Consider the following 16,537-nt stretch of genomic DNA (forward strand, 5'->3'; position numbering starts at 1 on the left):
GCTCTTAGAGGAATGTGAAGGACCAGCACCACCCTTCAGGCTTAACACTTGAAGACATGGATCCATATTCTGCTTCTGACCCATATTGACCTTAGACAAGGACCTTTGCCCATCGGATACCAGTTTCCTCATCAGTAAAGCAAAGACATCAGACCATAAGACCTCTGTGACTCCTCTGTCCAAGTGCCTTGTGATGCTATGAGGGAATTGATAGACTATTCTCTGTGTGTGTCACAGCTACAAGAAACTGCAAAGAATTCCCATCTCCCCAATAATATTCTTTTTTATTTTGGAAGTTTAATTTCAAGTTCAATCTATTTGTCAATACTAAAACTCTATATGTGCAGTCCTAAACTTGACAAACTGATTTTTTTTAAAAAAGGGAGATATTATTATTTTAAAATAGACAAGTAATAGCTATGCTCTATTTTCTTTTTATCTTTTTATTTTGTATTGGGTTATCCCTGTAGCTCAGATGGTAAAGAATCTGCCTGCAATGCAGGAGACCTGGGTTCAATCCCTGGGTCAGGAAGATCCTCTGGAGAAGGGCATGGCAACCCACTCTAGTATTCTTGCCTGGAGAATCCCATGGTCAGAAGAATCTGGTGGATTACAGTCCATAGGTTCACGAAGAGTCAGACATGAGTGAGCGACTAACACACATATAGGTGATTAACAATGTTGTGATAGTTTCAGGTGAACAGCAAAGGGACTCAGCCATACATATATGTGTATCCATTCTCCTCCTAACCCTCCCCCATCCAAGCATGCTCTCTTGCTTTATGAGACAATTGTAGCACATGGAAGCCCGTAGATTGGGCTGTACCAGTGGCTCCTGGTGTGGGAAGAAGTCTGGACCTAGAGTTGAAAAATGGGGAGAGAATCCAGACTCTGCCACCATCTAGCTATGTGCCCTCTATCAGATCTCCTCCTCAATAAAACTAGGGTTCCAGGTCACTCACGAGGCTCTGTGGGAGAGTTAATGTGTTCCTTTAAGCCTGTGTTACATCAACAGCCTTCTAACCAGGCTTCCAGCTTCCCCTTCCCACCACCAGTGTACTTTGAGAAACATGATCTAATCTCATATGTCAGACCTCTGCTTAGAGCCCCACAGTGGTTTCTTGTGGCTTTTTAGGGTTTTGCCAGGAAAACTCCTGACTTTAGCATGGAAAGCCCTGCATCCCATGAAACCTCTCAGTTGGCCAATCACCCTGCAAACCCAGCAGAGCAACTGACCTGGTTGCCATCTGCCTTTTTAGTACACACCTCTCACCATTCACCTCTGCTCACCCACATCCTTCTCTATACCCTAGGACAACCTGGGTGTGGGCGTTTGACAAAATACTGATGCTTTGGTCCTGCCTCTTGAGAATCTGACTTCATTGTTTGGAGTGGAACTTGAGTATAGTTGTCTTTTTAAATCTCTATAGTGATTTGAAAGCACCAGGGAAAGGGATCTCTATTCTGCTCTCACAGGTCTGCAGAAATCCTGTGAGTGATTCTCCATGCCTGAGCTGACCTTTCCCTTGCTTTCTTCCCTTGGCTAATTCCTGCTTATTCTCGTCCTACTCAAGAGTCTCTTCCTCCAGGCAGCCCTCCAGGACCCCCTCCAGGTAGATAGCCTCATTCCACCACTGGGCTGCTTGACTACCCCAGGCTTGCTTTCACCAGAACCTGCATTCTGACTGTTGGCTTACACCAACTCTCTCCCTCATTAGGTCTGGAGTTTCTTTCAGGAAGAGATTTTATCTTTCTTCCTTGTATCCCTGGAGCCAAACAGGCTCTGGCACTTTGCAGGCTCTCAGTAAGTATTCCGTGAACAGATTAATCAAAGCAAGGCCAGCTGACCTCTTGTGAGTTACATACTAAGAAAGAAACATCGCACAATAACCCCAGTGTATTATAGAAACAGGAGATTCAGGAAAAAACACATCCAAGTACAGTACAACACTTTAACAAATCTATAAAAGTGGACAACACCCAATATTCAAATTAAAAGAAATTCTTAGTTCTGCTCTTTTCTAGATAATGATTTTTTTCTCTTCCAGGGGGAGAAAAGAAAAAGACAGGTTAGGAGATCTTCTCTATCCTCATTACCTGTCATAAAATTATAACTGGAAATGATTTCTCTGACAAAATCCCTTTGGTTTTCTGTTATTTTCTCTCTTCCTCCTCATTCTTCCCTCAGCTGGCCATCCTTGTGTGTTTGCAGAGAGGCAGGAAGGTTCACCGCTGGGACTGTTTCTGTCTCCCTTTAAAACTCTTTTATCGGCAGGCTTTCTGATCTTCAAAGCAGCTTGTATCTGATGTGACCCCACTCCCTAGACTCCATGTACTGGGGAGTGAGAGCTGGGAGTATTTTTGTCATTTTGATGACTTGCATGTTTGGACAGCCTTGGACAGCCCAATTGTGCAGTCCTTACTAAATCTGCAGGGATGAGAGCAAGTCAGTGTTTCTAAGCTCCCTTTCACCCCTAAATCTACACACATTGAAAACTTGACACCAGAGCCCAGAGTTAAGCAAACAGCAAGTTTATAAGTCTTCTTGCTTTTGACCCATCCACTGGGGCAGCAGCCCTGATCCTCTGCCCTCTTTTGCCGTTGAGTCTTTGCAGTTGGTGTTCCTCAGACTCTCAGCCTTTGTGATTATCCACAGTGCTTGATCCTGGATAAGTTTGAAAGCTACGATGATGAATTTCAACTCACTCAGCGAGCCCTGTCCCTGCTGGAGGAAAACAGGTTCTGGGCTGGAGTGGTATTTCCGGACATGCACCCCTGGACCAGTTCCTTACCACCCCATGTGAAGTACAAGATCCGAATGGACATAGATGTGGTGGAGAAAACCAATAAGATCAAAGACAGGTAATGCTTCAGGAGATCTCAGAAGGCCCTGGCTATCCCCAGTGCTGTATGAGGCAAGGAAAGGGGGCTCCTGTGGGCTCAGGCCACTCATCTCCTCCTGAGACAGAAGGGTCACTTGGAAAGGCGCAGAAAAGTATTTGGTATCAAAGAACTAAGCTAGACAGTTGACCCTGCTAGTTGGTGGGACCAGGCAAATTCAGCTACTTGTGTCTACTTCCTCACCTCAGCACTTGTCCTTGGCTGGCCTTTGAGCAATTTGGAGGTGAAAATCTCTAGGTATTGGGTTATCTTCACAGAGATCCTGCAAATGAGGTTTCACCAGAGTCACTGGGAAATTACATTTGTTATAGAGTAAGGGATTGAAACTGGGCTCAGCCTATACATCAGTAAAAATTAAGTTAAATCAGAGGAAGTAAGATAATTTGTAAAGCTCAAAATAGAGTCCTTGAATGAAAGCCATTACAAATCATGCTGAGGCTAGTATTCATCACTGAGATTTAAACTTTGACCTAGAAAACAGAATCAGAGAATGTGGAAAGGTTCCGGAGAGAGTTTCAGGAGAGTGATTGCCAACTCCCCTCGTGCTTATAACAAGTGAGTTGTCCTGTCCATTCCCATCCACATCCCTTGTCCCTCTCCCTGGTTTCTTCTCAGGTACTGGGATTCCGGCCCCAGAGCTGATCCTGTGGAAGACTTCCGATACATCTGGGGAGGGTTTGCCTATCTGCAGGACATGGTTGAACAGGGGATCACGAGGAGTCAGGCCCGGGAGGAGGTTCCGGTTGGAATCTATCTCCAGCAGATGCCTTACCCCTGCTTCGTGGATGACTCGTGAGTCGGAGGTCCCAGGGCCCCTCCAGGACAAGCTAATCAGGTTTCTGGGGTGGGATGAAGGGGAGGTGCTCCCCAGGCTTCAATCTCTTTGGAGAAAAATCTCTTTGGCTCCTGGGGCCATCTCAGGGAGAATAGAGCTCTGATTGAGGAACCTGCCCTGCCCCCTCAGCTGCAGGCAGGGCCAGATGGGTAAGTAAAGTGGGAGAAAGGAGTTGGTGTTATGGGTAGAAAAGGGAAGGTGAAAATTAAAGCAGAGAAAGTGAGGTTGGGGGAGGGAACACAGGCTTTTAAAATTTCCACTATGTAATATGTTTGGTATGTGAAAGAGTTCAGGTCAGAGTGTTTGGCCAGTGATTGCCAAAACAGCAAATTAGGATTCTGCATCACAAGTAGGTCCGGTTCCTAGGAGCCTTGGAATAATGCAGCTCCTTCCCTAATTAACATTCCCATGATGTGTGCTTCATGAAAAGGGAAGGGGGTGTTGGATGAGCTTGGACCTGCTTTCCTGTCCACCCCCACCCCCAAGCCTGTACTTTTGCTGGCCATTAGCAAGACATGCAAGTATCCTACTGTTTTCTGAACTTGCAATTGGAAGTGGAGAGGTAGAGGGAGGGGCAAAGAGGGAGAAGGGGCTGGGAGGGCTCATCTACTGTGGTGGGTGGGGCAGAAATGTCCCAGGACGGGAGCAGAGATCGCCAATTGGCTTCGGGATTCAACTCCTAGGAAAAAAAAAACTGGCAAGTTCACCACAGTGTATATGTGGGTCTGTGGGGTTCAGGGAGGAGAAAAATGTGCACAGCCTAAAGAAAAGAAGAGTCAAATTGCCAGCTGGCCAGAATTGTAAAAATAAAACCCCGTATGGGTGTACCACCTTAGTCCAATCAGTTCTTCTTGCTCAGCTCTGCAAAAGACTGAAAGAGATAACAGAGGCTGTTTCACAGTCAGTTTAGGGTTGGACAATAGGCAGAAATGGGAAATGGAACCAGGAGCAAAAGCCCAGTTCCACTTTAAAGATCAGAATAGGAGTGAGTGGCAGGGAACTGAGGTAGACAGTGAGGAGGCAGGAATTCTGGCCCTTCAATGTGGGAGAGCCCTCTGGTGGCAGGTCCCAGAAGGGCAGACTTTATGAATGTATGATTCTCTTCCTAGGGCCATCTTAGTGAAACTCTCCCACCTGGGAATTGGGCCCTTACTGTGTTACCCAGCAGTTTTCAATAGATAATAACCTCAAGGGCTTTACTAGCAAGGTCAAGTGTATGGAAAACATATGTAAAGTTCACACTAGAGTAATTCCAGAATGCTAAATTTGCCCTGTTTGTTGGAATGAATATCCATGAATGTACTCCATGAGTATAGGCTGGTGGAATCAGTGGCCATTGAATCACTGATTGATTTGTCAGTGGGTCAGTTGCCTTCTAAAAGTGCCACAGTGATTAGTTATTTTGTGCCTCTTCCTGTATATCTGAGGTTTGATCCTCCAGGGTAGGCAGTGCTTCACCGGCTGAACCCTTGTGAATTCAGTTAATGATCTCACCACAACCAGTTCCCTGGTCCACCTTCTTGGACTTCAACATCAGTTAGCATGAATCTCTTCCAGTCACATCCTGTATTATCAGTCCTTTCCTGGGAGATCTTATAAGAAGCTATATAACATATATAGTATGATTTAATTTACATGTTTTATGTATAGAGAGAACTCATCTGTACTAACCAAAAAGCTAACTGAGATCTTATAAAGAATGCTGTGTAATATACATATACTGTGTAATATACATAGTACAATTTTATTTACACATTTTACTCACAGAGTTTTCATCAGGGCTAACCAAAAGGCTACCAACTTGCTCTAAGGAAAAAAGTAATTCTTTGGGGCTACCCTAGTGACTCAGACAGTAAAGAATCCACCTGCCAATGCCGGAGACCCAGATTCAATCCCTGGGTTGGGAAGATCCCCTGGAGGGGGAAATGGCAACCCACTCTAATATTCTTGCCTGGAAAATCCCATGGACAGAGGACCCTGGTGGGCTACAGCCCATGGGGTTGCAAAGAATCAGACACAACTGAACAACTAACATACCGTTCAGAAGGGGACAGAGTGCAATATATTAAAAGATTCAAGTCCATTGAATGCCCAGTGGAGAATTTTCTGCCTTTTCCCTCTACCTGGGCTTCATTCTTAATACATTACTTCATTACTCAAACATTTACTCCACCAGGTTCAGGACAATCTACTATTCTGCTTCTCTCCTCTTGCTTTAGTTTTATGATCATCCTGAACCGCTGTTTCCCTGTCTTCATGGTGCTGGCCTGGATCTACTCTGTCTCCATGACTGTAAAGAGCATTGTCTTGGAGAAGGAGTTGAGACTGAAGGAAACCTTGAAAAATCAGGGTGTCTCCAACGGGGTGATTTGGTGTACCTGGTTCCTGGACAGCTTCTCTATCATGTCAATGAGCATCTGCCTGCTGACGATATTCATCATGGTAAGCCAGATGGAGAAGGTCCAGAAAACCTTGAATAGTTTTGTTCCTCTTACTTTCCTTCCTGTTAATGAACTTGTACCTAGATTAGTCATCTCACCAACAATGATAGCATGACATGTAGCTGTCGTTCCATTTAGGCCAAGGTGGAAGACAGAGAGACAAATTCTTCCCCAAGAAGCCGATTCCTGCCTGGGGAGCCACAATCTATTAATAGATAAATTATCCAACCCCATTACATGAACTATCTGGAAAAGCTGCTGTTAGCAGATCCCAGACTCTGCTAACTGGGTGGTTGTATGTGCAAAGGCTTCTATCTTGTCAAATACAGAAGAAATGAATCTAAGGAATGTTTTCTTGGGATTACTGTACCAACCACTAGCTGGAGTGGGAATGTGGAGAGCCTTTTCAATATATTGGGAGAGGAGATCTGGACTGTTTATTAATAACCATTGTGGTCACTCCATTCATTGCTTGACCAAAGGACATTCTGATGCCTACAAAATCTTGGATAGAATTTGGAGTCCATCCTTTCTCAGTGACAGATATTTTATCAGTGCAGACAGCATGCATAGGTCGTTGTCCACAAATTTACAGCTCCCACGCAAGCTAAACTTATATATAAAACTTTATTTCATAATACCCTTTTGTGCTTCATGTTTAACTCCTCCACAATAGATGACCTTTTGTACTTGTTAAATGATGGGACATTAAATTTAGGTAGTTTTTTACATTTATTTGTTGGGATTTAGTATAAGGCTTAGACTTCAGGCTTTGCAAGCTCCTGATAACTTGTGTGCCTCTTTGCCATCACGCTATTAAGAGCTCCTTGCACTAAGCAATATGTGTGCTGATGCATAGGCTCTGGCTAAGCATGTCCCTTGTTTTGCTGGACCATACCTGGTGGCTACTTGATCCAAGAATGTTCCATCACATATCTTGGCTAACCAACACATATCCAGTTAAACCAAATCCTGTCCCTTCTCTTTGCAGTAAAATGTACTAAGTCTGAATGGTTTTGGTGTAAGTGTTGCACTGAGATTCACTGAACAGTGGCTTTAGCCAAACCCTGGGCTAGAGCCCTATCCAAACCAATGCTGATTTTGAAGTCAGCCTGCTCAGTCTGACCAGACCCAGATGTAGTATTAAGTACCCAAAGGGTCCTGGAGTTCCACGGAGAGGAGGGGAGAAGCTGAGTAACTTGTCTTCCTCTAGGGATCTTTGTTCCTTCCCACCCTTCAGTCTACTCTTTTCCTCACTACTAAGACGTTTAGTGTCCTCGGAATCAAAGGAATCAAAATACATGAGCATCTGACTCATGCAAAATGCATAAACATGCATGACACCTTGTAATGGCCCTGAGACTTGTTGCTGATAAGTGGCATTGAGATTTGCCTCCCTAAGAATGGGTGTTAGGACTTCAAAGCTTTTAGGACGTGAGGTAAAGAATGTTTATGAAGACTTTCTTGTACAAAGGGGTTTCTCCTTGTGGGAACCAGGACATTGTTCCAGTGATGGCGGAAACAGAGCTTTCCACAACAAAATAGGATTTTCCTTTGAATGACGTTCTCATCTTTCCCCTGTCCTTACTTCCCACCTCAACTATGCAGGAAAGAAGCTGGAAGCTGGGACAATGGAAGGGTTCCATTGTTATTCAAGCTATTAAAACAAAAAAGAAAAGTGGTCATAAGAAAAAGCCAAGGCCAACCACTTTCATCTCTGTCTTAAGTCAATGAGAAATTATATAGCCTAGAAGTTTGAAGGACCTTACTTTGATCTGAGATAAGAAATTGATTTCATTCTTTTGAAATTAACAACCATCTTAAAGGTCTTCCAGCCAAAAGCCACCTGTTCAGTCAGGGACTTGCTTTTATTGAGTGGCATGGCATTAAGGACAAGGAGTGCGATTTCCGGGGTAATGTGGAGAGCTCTTTCATACAAAATCAGGCCTCTGAGTCTTAATCATGATTTTATTTAGATTTCCTCAAAGTTTGCTTTTAGTTAAAAGCATGGCTCTTTTCCACCTCCTTTGCCATTTGTTTTATTCCATTTTTCAATCTGTTCTGTCAGTGCCCAGCAGGCACGACAGCATGAAGGAAGGAGAAATGGTAGCAATAGGAGGTAAGTGGCACATTTTTTTTGTATTCAGATCTTACATGCCCATTACAGATATTGCTCTAGAGGAGAAAATGGCAACCCACTCTGTTATTCTTGCCTTGAAAATTCCATGGACAGTGGAGCCTGGTGGAGCATGGGGTCACAAAGAGTTGGACATGACTGAGTACACACATCAGGTTCAGTTCAATCGCTCTGTCGTGTCCGACTCTTTGCGACCACATGAATTGCAGCACGCCAGGCCTCCCTGTCCATCACCAACTCCTGGAGTTCACCCAAACTCATGTCCATTGAGTCGGTGATGCCATCCAACCATCTCATCCTCTGTCATCCCCTTCTCCTCCTGCCTTCAATCTTTCCCAATATCAGAGTCTTTTCAAATGAGTCAACTCTTCGCATCAGGTGGCCAAAATATTGGAGTTTCAGCTTCAACATCAACCTTCCAATGAAAAGCTAGGACTGATCTCATTTAGGATGGACTGGTTAGATCTCCTTGCAGTCCAAGGGACTCTCAAGAGTCTTCTCCAACACCACACTTCAAAAGTATCATTTCTTCTGCACTCAGCTTTCTTTACAGTCCAACTCTCACATCCAAACATTCTCCTGGAAAAACCATAGCCTTGACTAGACTGACCTTTGTTGGCAAAGTAATGTCTCTGCTTTTTAATATGCTGTCTAGGTTGGTCATAACTTTCCTTCCAAGGAGTAAGCATCTTTTAATTTCATGCCTTCAGTCACCATCTGCAGTGATTTTGGAGTCCCCCAAAATAAGGTCAGCCACTGTTTCCACTGATTCTCCATCTATTTGCCAGGAAGTGATGGGACCGGATGCTACGATCTTAGTTTTCTGAATGTTGAGCTTTAAACCAACTTTTCCACTCTCCTTTCATTTTCATCAAGAGGCTTTTTAGTTCCTTTTCACTTTCTGCCATAAGGGTGGTGTCATCTGCATATCTGAGGTTATTGATATTTCTCCTGGCAATCTTGATTCCAGCTTGTGCTTCCAACCCAGCGTTTCTCATGATGTACTCTGCATAGAAGTTAAAGAAGCAGGGTGACAATATACAGCCTTGACAGACTCCTTTCCCTATTTGGAACCAGTCTGTTGTTCCATGTCCAGTTCTAACTATTGCTTCCTGACCTGCATACAGGTTTCTCAAGAGGCAGGTCAAGTGGTCTGAAATTCCCATCTCTTTCAGAATTTTCCACAGATTTTGTGATCCACACAGTCAAAGGCTTTGGCATAGTCAATAAAGCAGAAGTAGATGTTTTTCTGGAACTCTGTTGCTTTTTCCATGATCCAGCGGATGTTGGCAATTTGATCTCTGGTTCCTCTGCCTTTTCTAAAACCAGCTTGAACATCTGGAAGTTCATGGTTCACGTATTGCTGAAGCCTGGCTTGGAGAATTTTGAGCATTACTTTACTAGCGTGTGATATGAGTGCAATTGTGCGGTAGTTTGAGCATTCTTTGGCATTGCCTTTCTTTAGGATTGGAATGAAAACTGACCTTTTCCAGTCCTGTGGCCACTGCTGAGTCTTCCAAATTTGCTGGCATATTGAGTGCAGCACTTTCACAGCATTATCTTTTAGGATTTGAAATAGCTCAACTGGAATTCCATTACCTCCACTAGCTTTGTTCATAGTGATGCTTCCTAAGGCCCACTTGACTTCACATTCCAGGATGTCTGGCTCTAGGTGAGTGATCACACCATTGTGATTATCTGGGTCATGAAGATCTTTTTTGTATAGTTCTGTGTATTCTTGCCACCTCTTCTTAGTATCTTCTGCTTCTGTTAGGTCCATATCATTTCTGTCCTTTATCGAGCCCATCTTTGCATGAAATTTTCCCTTGGTATCTCTATTTTTCTTGAGGAGGTCTCTAGTCTTTCCCATTGTGTTGTTTTCCTCTATTTCTTTGCATTGATCACTGAAGAAGGCTTCCTTATCTCTCCTTGCCATTCTTTGGAACTCTGCATTCAGATGCTTATAGCTTTCCTTTTCTCCTTTGCTTTTCACTTCTTTTCACAGCTATTTATAAGGCCTCCTCAGACAGCCATTTTGCTTTTTGCATTTCTTTTCCATAGGATAATCTTGATCCCTGTCTCCTGTACAATGTCATGAACCTCCGTCCATAGTTCATCAGGCACTCTGTCTATCAGATCTAGTCCCTTAAACCTATTTCTCACTTCCACTGTATAATCATAAGGGATTTGATTTAGGCCATATCTGAATGGTCTAGTGGTTTTCCCCACTACTTCAATTTAAGTCTGAATTTGGCAATAAGGAGTCCATGATCTGAGCCACAGTCAGCTCCCGGTCTTGTTTTTGCTGACTGTATAGAGCTTCTCCATCTTTGGCTGCAAAGAATATAATCAATCTGATTTCGGTGTTGACCATCTGGAGATGTCCATTGTAGAGTCTTCTCTTGTGTTGTTGGAAGAGGGTGTTTGCTATGACCAGTGCATTCTCTTGGCAAAACTCTATTAGCCTTTGCCCTGCTTCATTCTGTACTCCAAGGCCAAATTTGCCTGTTACTCCAGGTATTTCTTGACTTTCTACCTTTGCATTCCAGTCCCCTATAATGAAAAGGACATCTTTTTTTGGTGTTAGTTCTAAAAGGTCTTGTAGGTGTTCATAGAACCATTCAACTTCAGCTTCTTCAGCATTACTGGTTGGGGCATAGGCTTGGATTACTGTGATATTGAATGGTTTGCCTTGGAAACGAACAGAAATCATTCTTTCATTTTTGAGATTGCACCCAAGTACTGCATTTTGGACTCTTTTGTTGACTATGATGGCTACTCCATTTCTTCTAAGAGATTCCTGCCCACAGTAGTAGATATAATGGTCATATGAGTTAAATCCACCCATTCCAGTCCATTTTAGTTTGCTGATTCCTAGAATATCGATGTTCACTTTTGCCATCTCCTGTTTGACCACTTCCAATTTGCCTTGATTCATGAACCTAACATTCCAGGTTCCTATGCAATATTGCTCTTTATAGCATTGGACTTTACTTCTATCACCAGTCACATCCACAGCTGGGTGTTGTTTTTGCTTTGGCTCCATCCCTTCATTCTTTCTGGAGTTATTTCCCCACTGATCTCCCATAGCATATTGGGCACCTACTGACCTGGTGAGTTCATCTTTCAGTGTCCTATCTTTTTCATACTGTTCATGAGGTTCTCAAGGGGAGAATGCTGAAGTGGTTTGCCATTCCCTTCTCCAGTGGACCACATTCTGTCAGTACACACATATACACACATACACACACACAGAGATTGCTACTTGGTTTCTCTTCTCTACTTAGAGAAACCCAGTGCTCTAGGGTATCACTACCAAATAATCAGAACCAATTCAAGAGGTAAAGCAATTTGTACCTTTATTTTCCCAAGAAAAGAACAGGATGATCTATACATGTTTGGAGTTATGTGCAAAGGGTAAAAATCCTCATAGGAGGCCTATAGCAAAAGAGAAACAAGTAGGCTTGATCAATTTGAACATCTCAATTTATCTGCTGATGTAATTAGATAGCACCTTACTTATTAAAAATAGCTAGTTTGGTTCTATTTTCTACATAGCCAGTGACTGATCCATTAGTTAACGTGAAAGGTGCTGAGTATTGTCCACAGGTTCTATGAAATGTATTTCTATAATATCATGTGCTGCAAGGATTAATCCACTTTCAAGTGATGTGGATTAACTACAGACATTTTCACCAATGTGAGAGGCAAATCTCAGAATATAAGTATAAATGATTAAGTCAGCAGACAAGGTGGTGGTGATTTAGTCTCTAAGTCATCTCCAACTCTTGCGACCCCATGAACTATAGCCTGCCAGGTTCCCTTGTCCATGGGATTTTCCAGGAAAGGATACTGGAGTGGGTTGCCATTTCCCAGGACCAAAGCAAAATGTTAAAGCTTGTTGGGTGGTCTCCCACCTCCCTTTTTTTGTTCCTCATCAATTCAGTATATCACAGGAACTATTGATGCTCCAAGACCCCCTTTCCAGATCTTCCTCCACACTTTCCTCTTCCCAAGGATTTCATTACTGAACCATAACAATTACTCAGTACTGATAGGTAGCTTTCATTTTCTCCTCTTGGAGAAAATGAAATAATTAGAATTAAAGGACCTCAATATATTGAGTATTAAGTGTGGAAAATTAGACAATAACAGGGCTTCCCTGGTGGCTCAGATGGTAAAGAATCTGCCTGAGATTCAGGAAACTGAGGTTCGATCCCTGGATCAGGAAGATCTCCTGGAGAAGGGAATGGCTACCCACTCCATTATTCTTGTCTGGAGAATTCCATGGACAGAGGGGTGTGGTGGGCTACAGTCCATGGTATCACAAAGAGTCAGATACGACTGAGCGACTAACACACACTGGGCTCATGGGAAAGATCCCTTTGGGGTGGAGGGCTTCTGAACACATGGAGATCACTTCCTAAAGGGGTGGGGCCCCTGGATGTGGGTGGAAATTACTGACTCAAGTGGCCACTTTGGTTTCAGCATGGAAGGATCCTGCATTACAGCAATCCGTTCGTCCTCTTCCTGTTCCTGTTGGCTTTCTCCATTGCTACGATCATGCAGTGCTTCCTGCTCAGCACCTTCTTCTCCAGGGCCAGTCTGGCAGCAGCCTGTAGTGGTGTCATCTACTTCACCCTCTACCTGCCACACATTCTCTGCTTCGCTTGGCAGGACCGAATTACAGCCGACATGAAGATGGCTGTGGTAAGGGACCCTGGGCTTACACCTAGAATATGATGCATTCCATTTGCAGGGTATGTAGCAGTCTGAGAGGACTGGCTCGCCCTTTAGGGGGTCCACTTTGCCTTTGGCAGAAATGGACATAAGGTTTAAAGGCACAGGTACAAAAGTGGGAGTAATCTTCATCTTGAGCAACCTAACAGTTCCTCTTCACCAAATCTGCTTGATAAGTCTGCCCTGGGAAGTAATTGAAAATCAGTTCAGCTCATGGGTCCCTTTGTATATCCATAAGAGGAGAACAATGGGGCCCATTTCACTCAGTTCTTTTTTTTCCCCCTAGCATTTGAGAAGATTCATAAGGGAGGGAGGTTCTCCCTTACTATTCTGCCCAGAAAGATGTTCCCATAAATTAAAAGTTTTTGTTTCTCTGTAAAAGAACTTGAATCAGAGTCGCTGTAATGTGTCTTTGTCATGTTCTACCAAGGCACTCAGAGAAGGGTGCACAAATGAGCCAGGTGGGTGCTCTTCCCAGGAGAGGTCTCTAGAAATTGACTCTGGATTGCCTGAGAGACCTCTTCACAATGCCCAAACAACATGTTGTTTTTTTTTTTTCTCTAATTGTTTTCAAATGATCTATGTCCACTCTCTCATTAACCAGACTAAATAGCTTCTAAGCCCTGTAGGATGCAAATTTCTTTGTCCTCCAAAATCTCCCTATCCATGGTTCTTTGTACAATGCAGTTGAGAAAGGACTGTCACCTGCATCTCACTGGGGAAAGTTTTAAGTTGAACTTGTTCTCATGACTCAAGCTTATTTGGCTCAAGTACTGCCAGGGCATCTGCCTTTTATTTCTCATGTTAAATAAGAATTAATTACTGTCATTTATGGCACCTAATTTTCTAACATGATCACAATGGGCAAGAAATTCTTATGTCTCTGCCTGTTGGCAGAGCTGGGCTATCTTGGTATACTGTGTAGACAGTTGGTACTTAGAAGCCACAACTAGTTCCTTGCATGTGTGGATCTACCAGGAAGCTATAGTTCTGGCTGCTCTGTGGAGCAGGGCTGGGCTGAGATTTTTTTAATGGTTTTTGTGAAAATATAGCTAGGGAATCCCTTCCTTCTGCAGAGAGACACTCTGGACCCCACCTGTGTCCTGCAAACTAGAGGTTGGCCTCCTAGCAGAGCAAGTGGGAATAGCTCATCCCTCTGTATGTGTATATATGCTTTCTGCCACACCAGGGAGCAACTGTGGGGATGTGGCTGGGGGACTTCCTCTTTAGACTTTCTGCATACCACCTATTCAGTTACTTGTGCTCTTCAAGGAGATTCTAAGGAAAAGATTTTCTCTAGTCTGGAAATGAGAAAAGGTGATAGTCATTATAAGCTGAGGATTTGGGGCCTAACATTGCTCAGAACGTCATGAGACAATATCGTGTCTAGCCTTCTAGTCTGCTCTAAAACACTGATGACTTTATGGACACTTTTATTGGGATTCTCACAAAGCAGCTCAAGTTAGCTTCTTTGTTGTGCCAAAAACTGTGAGATTTTATGGAAGAAGTAGGTAGAGGCAGGGAAAGGTAGGAAGACAAGCTTGAGGACCTTTGGTCCTTTATTGTGTTGTCTTCCCTAGTGCACTACTATGATCCATTGGACAGGTGAAAAGTGGCCAAGTAGGTATTGGGCAGGGGTCCCTGAGGCCTGAGAAGTATTCCCAGAATTCTCTTCCTGTGGGAAGGCTGCCTTAACCCCTCCCTGGAGTGGTCTTAGATCAGAATACATTATAGACCCTCCATCAGCCTTCCTCCCTACCTTGTGGGTTCTGTTGGGTTGGGTTAAAGATCCTCTGCTCTTCTTTCATGTCTTCTTTGCCCCACTGCAGAGCCTGCTGTCTCCTGTGGCATTTGGGTTTGGCACTGAGTACCTGGCTCGTTTTGAAGAGCAAGGTATGGGGCTGCAGTGGAGCAATATTGGGAATAGTCCCATGGAAGGGGATGAATTCAGTTTTCTGATGTCCATGAAGATGATGCTCCTTGATGCTGCTCTGTATGGCTTGCTTGCCTGGTATCTTGACCAGGTGTTTCCAGGTAAGGGTCCTCCTCCATAGGGTAAAGGTAATTATGTTCTTTGGTTACTCTGCCTTTTCACTCTAGTTTAAATCTTAATCAAATAGCCCATGCTTTTGGATTGGAAAAACTAATATTGTTCAAATGGCCATACTTCCCAAAGCAATCTACAGATTTAATGTGATCCCTATTGAATTACTCCAGTATTCTGGCCTGGAGAATTCCATGGACTGTGTAGTCCATGGGGTCACAAATAGTCAGACATGACTGAATGACTTTCACTTACTCACTCACTATCAAATTACTCAAGATATTTTTCACAGAACTAGAACAAATAATCCTAAAATTTATATGGAACCATGAAAGACTCAAAATTGCCAAAGTAATCCTGAGGAAAAAGAACAAAGCTGGAAGCATAACCTCCCAGACTTCAGACAATACTACAAAACTATAGGAATCAAAACAGCATGGTATTGGAGCAAAAACAGACAAATGGATCAATGAAACAGAATAGAGAGCCCATAAGTAAATCCACACACTTACACCCAATTAATTTTTGATAAAGGAGGTAAGGATATACAATAGAGAAAATACAGTTTCTTTAGCCAGTGGTATTGGGAAAGCTGGACAGCTACATGTAAATCAATGAAATTAGAACACACCCTCACACTGTACATAAAAATAAACTCAAAATGGTTTAAAGACTTAAAATATAAGATGTGATACCATAAAACTCCTAGAAAGGGATAGGCAAAACACTCTTGAACATAAATTATAGGAATGTTTTCCCAGGTCAGTCTCCCAAGGCAAAAGAAATAAAAGCAAAGATAAACAAATGGAACATAATCAAACTTCTTCTTAGATTTTGCACAGCAAAAAAGGCATAAAGCAAAAAGACAGTCTGTGGACTGGAAGAAAATGATTGCAAACAATGCATTAGGCAAGGGATTAATTTCCAAAACATATGGACAGCTTACACAACTCAACAGCAAAAAAAAAAACACTAAATCTAAAAATGGGCAGAAGACATTTATTCAAAGAAGACATACAGATGATCAATGAGCTCATGAAAAGATGTTCAACACTGTTAATTATTAAAGAAATGCAAATCAAAAATATAGTGAGGTACTAGTCAGAATTCAAAAGCAGAGACATTACTTTGCCAACAAAGGTCCGTCTAGTCAAGGCTATGGTTTTTCCAGTGGTCATGTATGGATGTGAGAGTTGGACTGTGAAGAAAGCTGAATGTGGAAGAATTGATGCTTTTGAACTGTGGTGCTGGAGAAGACTCTTGAGAGTCCCTTGGACTGCAAGGAGATCCAACCAGTCCATTCTAAAGGAGATCAGTCCTGGCTGTTCTTTGGAAGGAATGATGCTAAAGCTGAAACTCCAATACTTTGGCTACCTCATGCAAAGAGTTGACTCATTGGAAAAGACTCTAATGTTGGGAAGGATTGGGGGCAGGAGGAG

At 43.1% G+C, this 16,537-nt stretch overlaps 1 protein-coding gene across 1 annotated transcript in view; it reads left to right on the plus strand.

Moving 5' to 3' along the window:
* The window catches only part of ABCA4 (ATP binding cassette subfamily A member 4), a 167,772-nt gene that overhangs the window by 79,550 nt on the left and 71,685 nt on the right, over positions 1–16,537 (plus strand). The window contains exons 14-18 of the mRNA XM_040231916.1: positions 2,657–2,862; positions 3,517–3,693; positions 5,956–6,178; positions 12,803–13,024; positions 14,884–15,088. Coding sequence (XP_040087850.1) covers positions 2,657–2,862; positions 3,517–3,693; positions 5,956–6,178; positions 12,803–13,024; positions 14,884–15,088 — 1,033 coding nt within the window. The remainder of the gene's footprint in view (positions 1–2,656; positions 2,863–3,516; positions 3,694–5,955; positions 6,179–12,802; positions 13,025–14,883; positions 15,089–16,537) is intronic.

Source organism: Oryx dammah, unplaced genomic scaffold (genome assembly GCF_014754425.2).
Source record: "Oryx dammah isolate SB20612 unplaced genomic scaffold, SCBI_Odam_1.1 HiC_scaffold_28, whole genome shotgun sequence".
Classification (NCBI taxonomy): Eukaryota; Metazoa; Chordata; class Mammalia; order Artiodactyla; family Bovidae; genus Oryx; species Oryx dammah.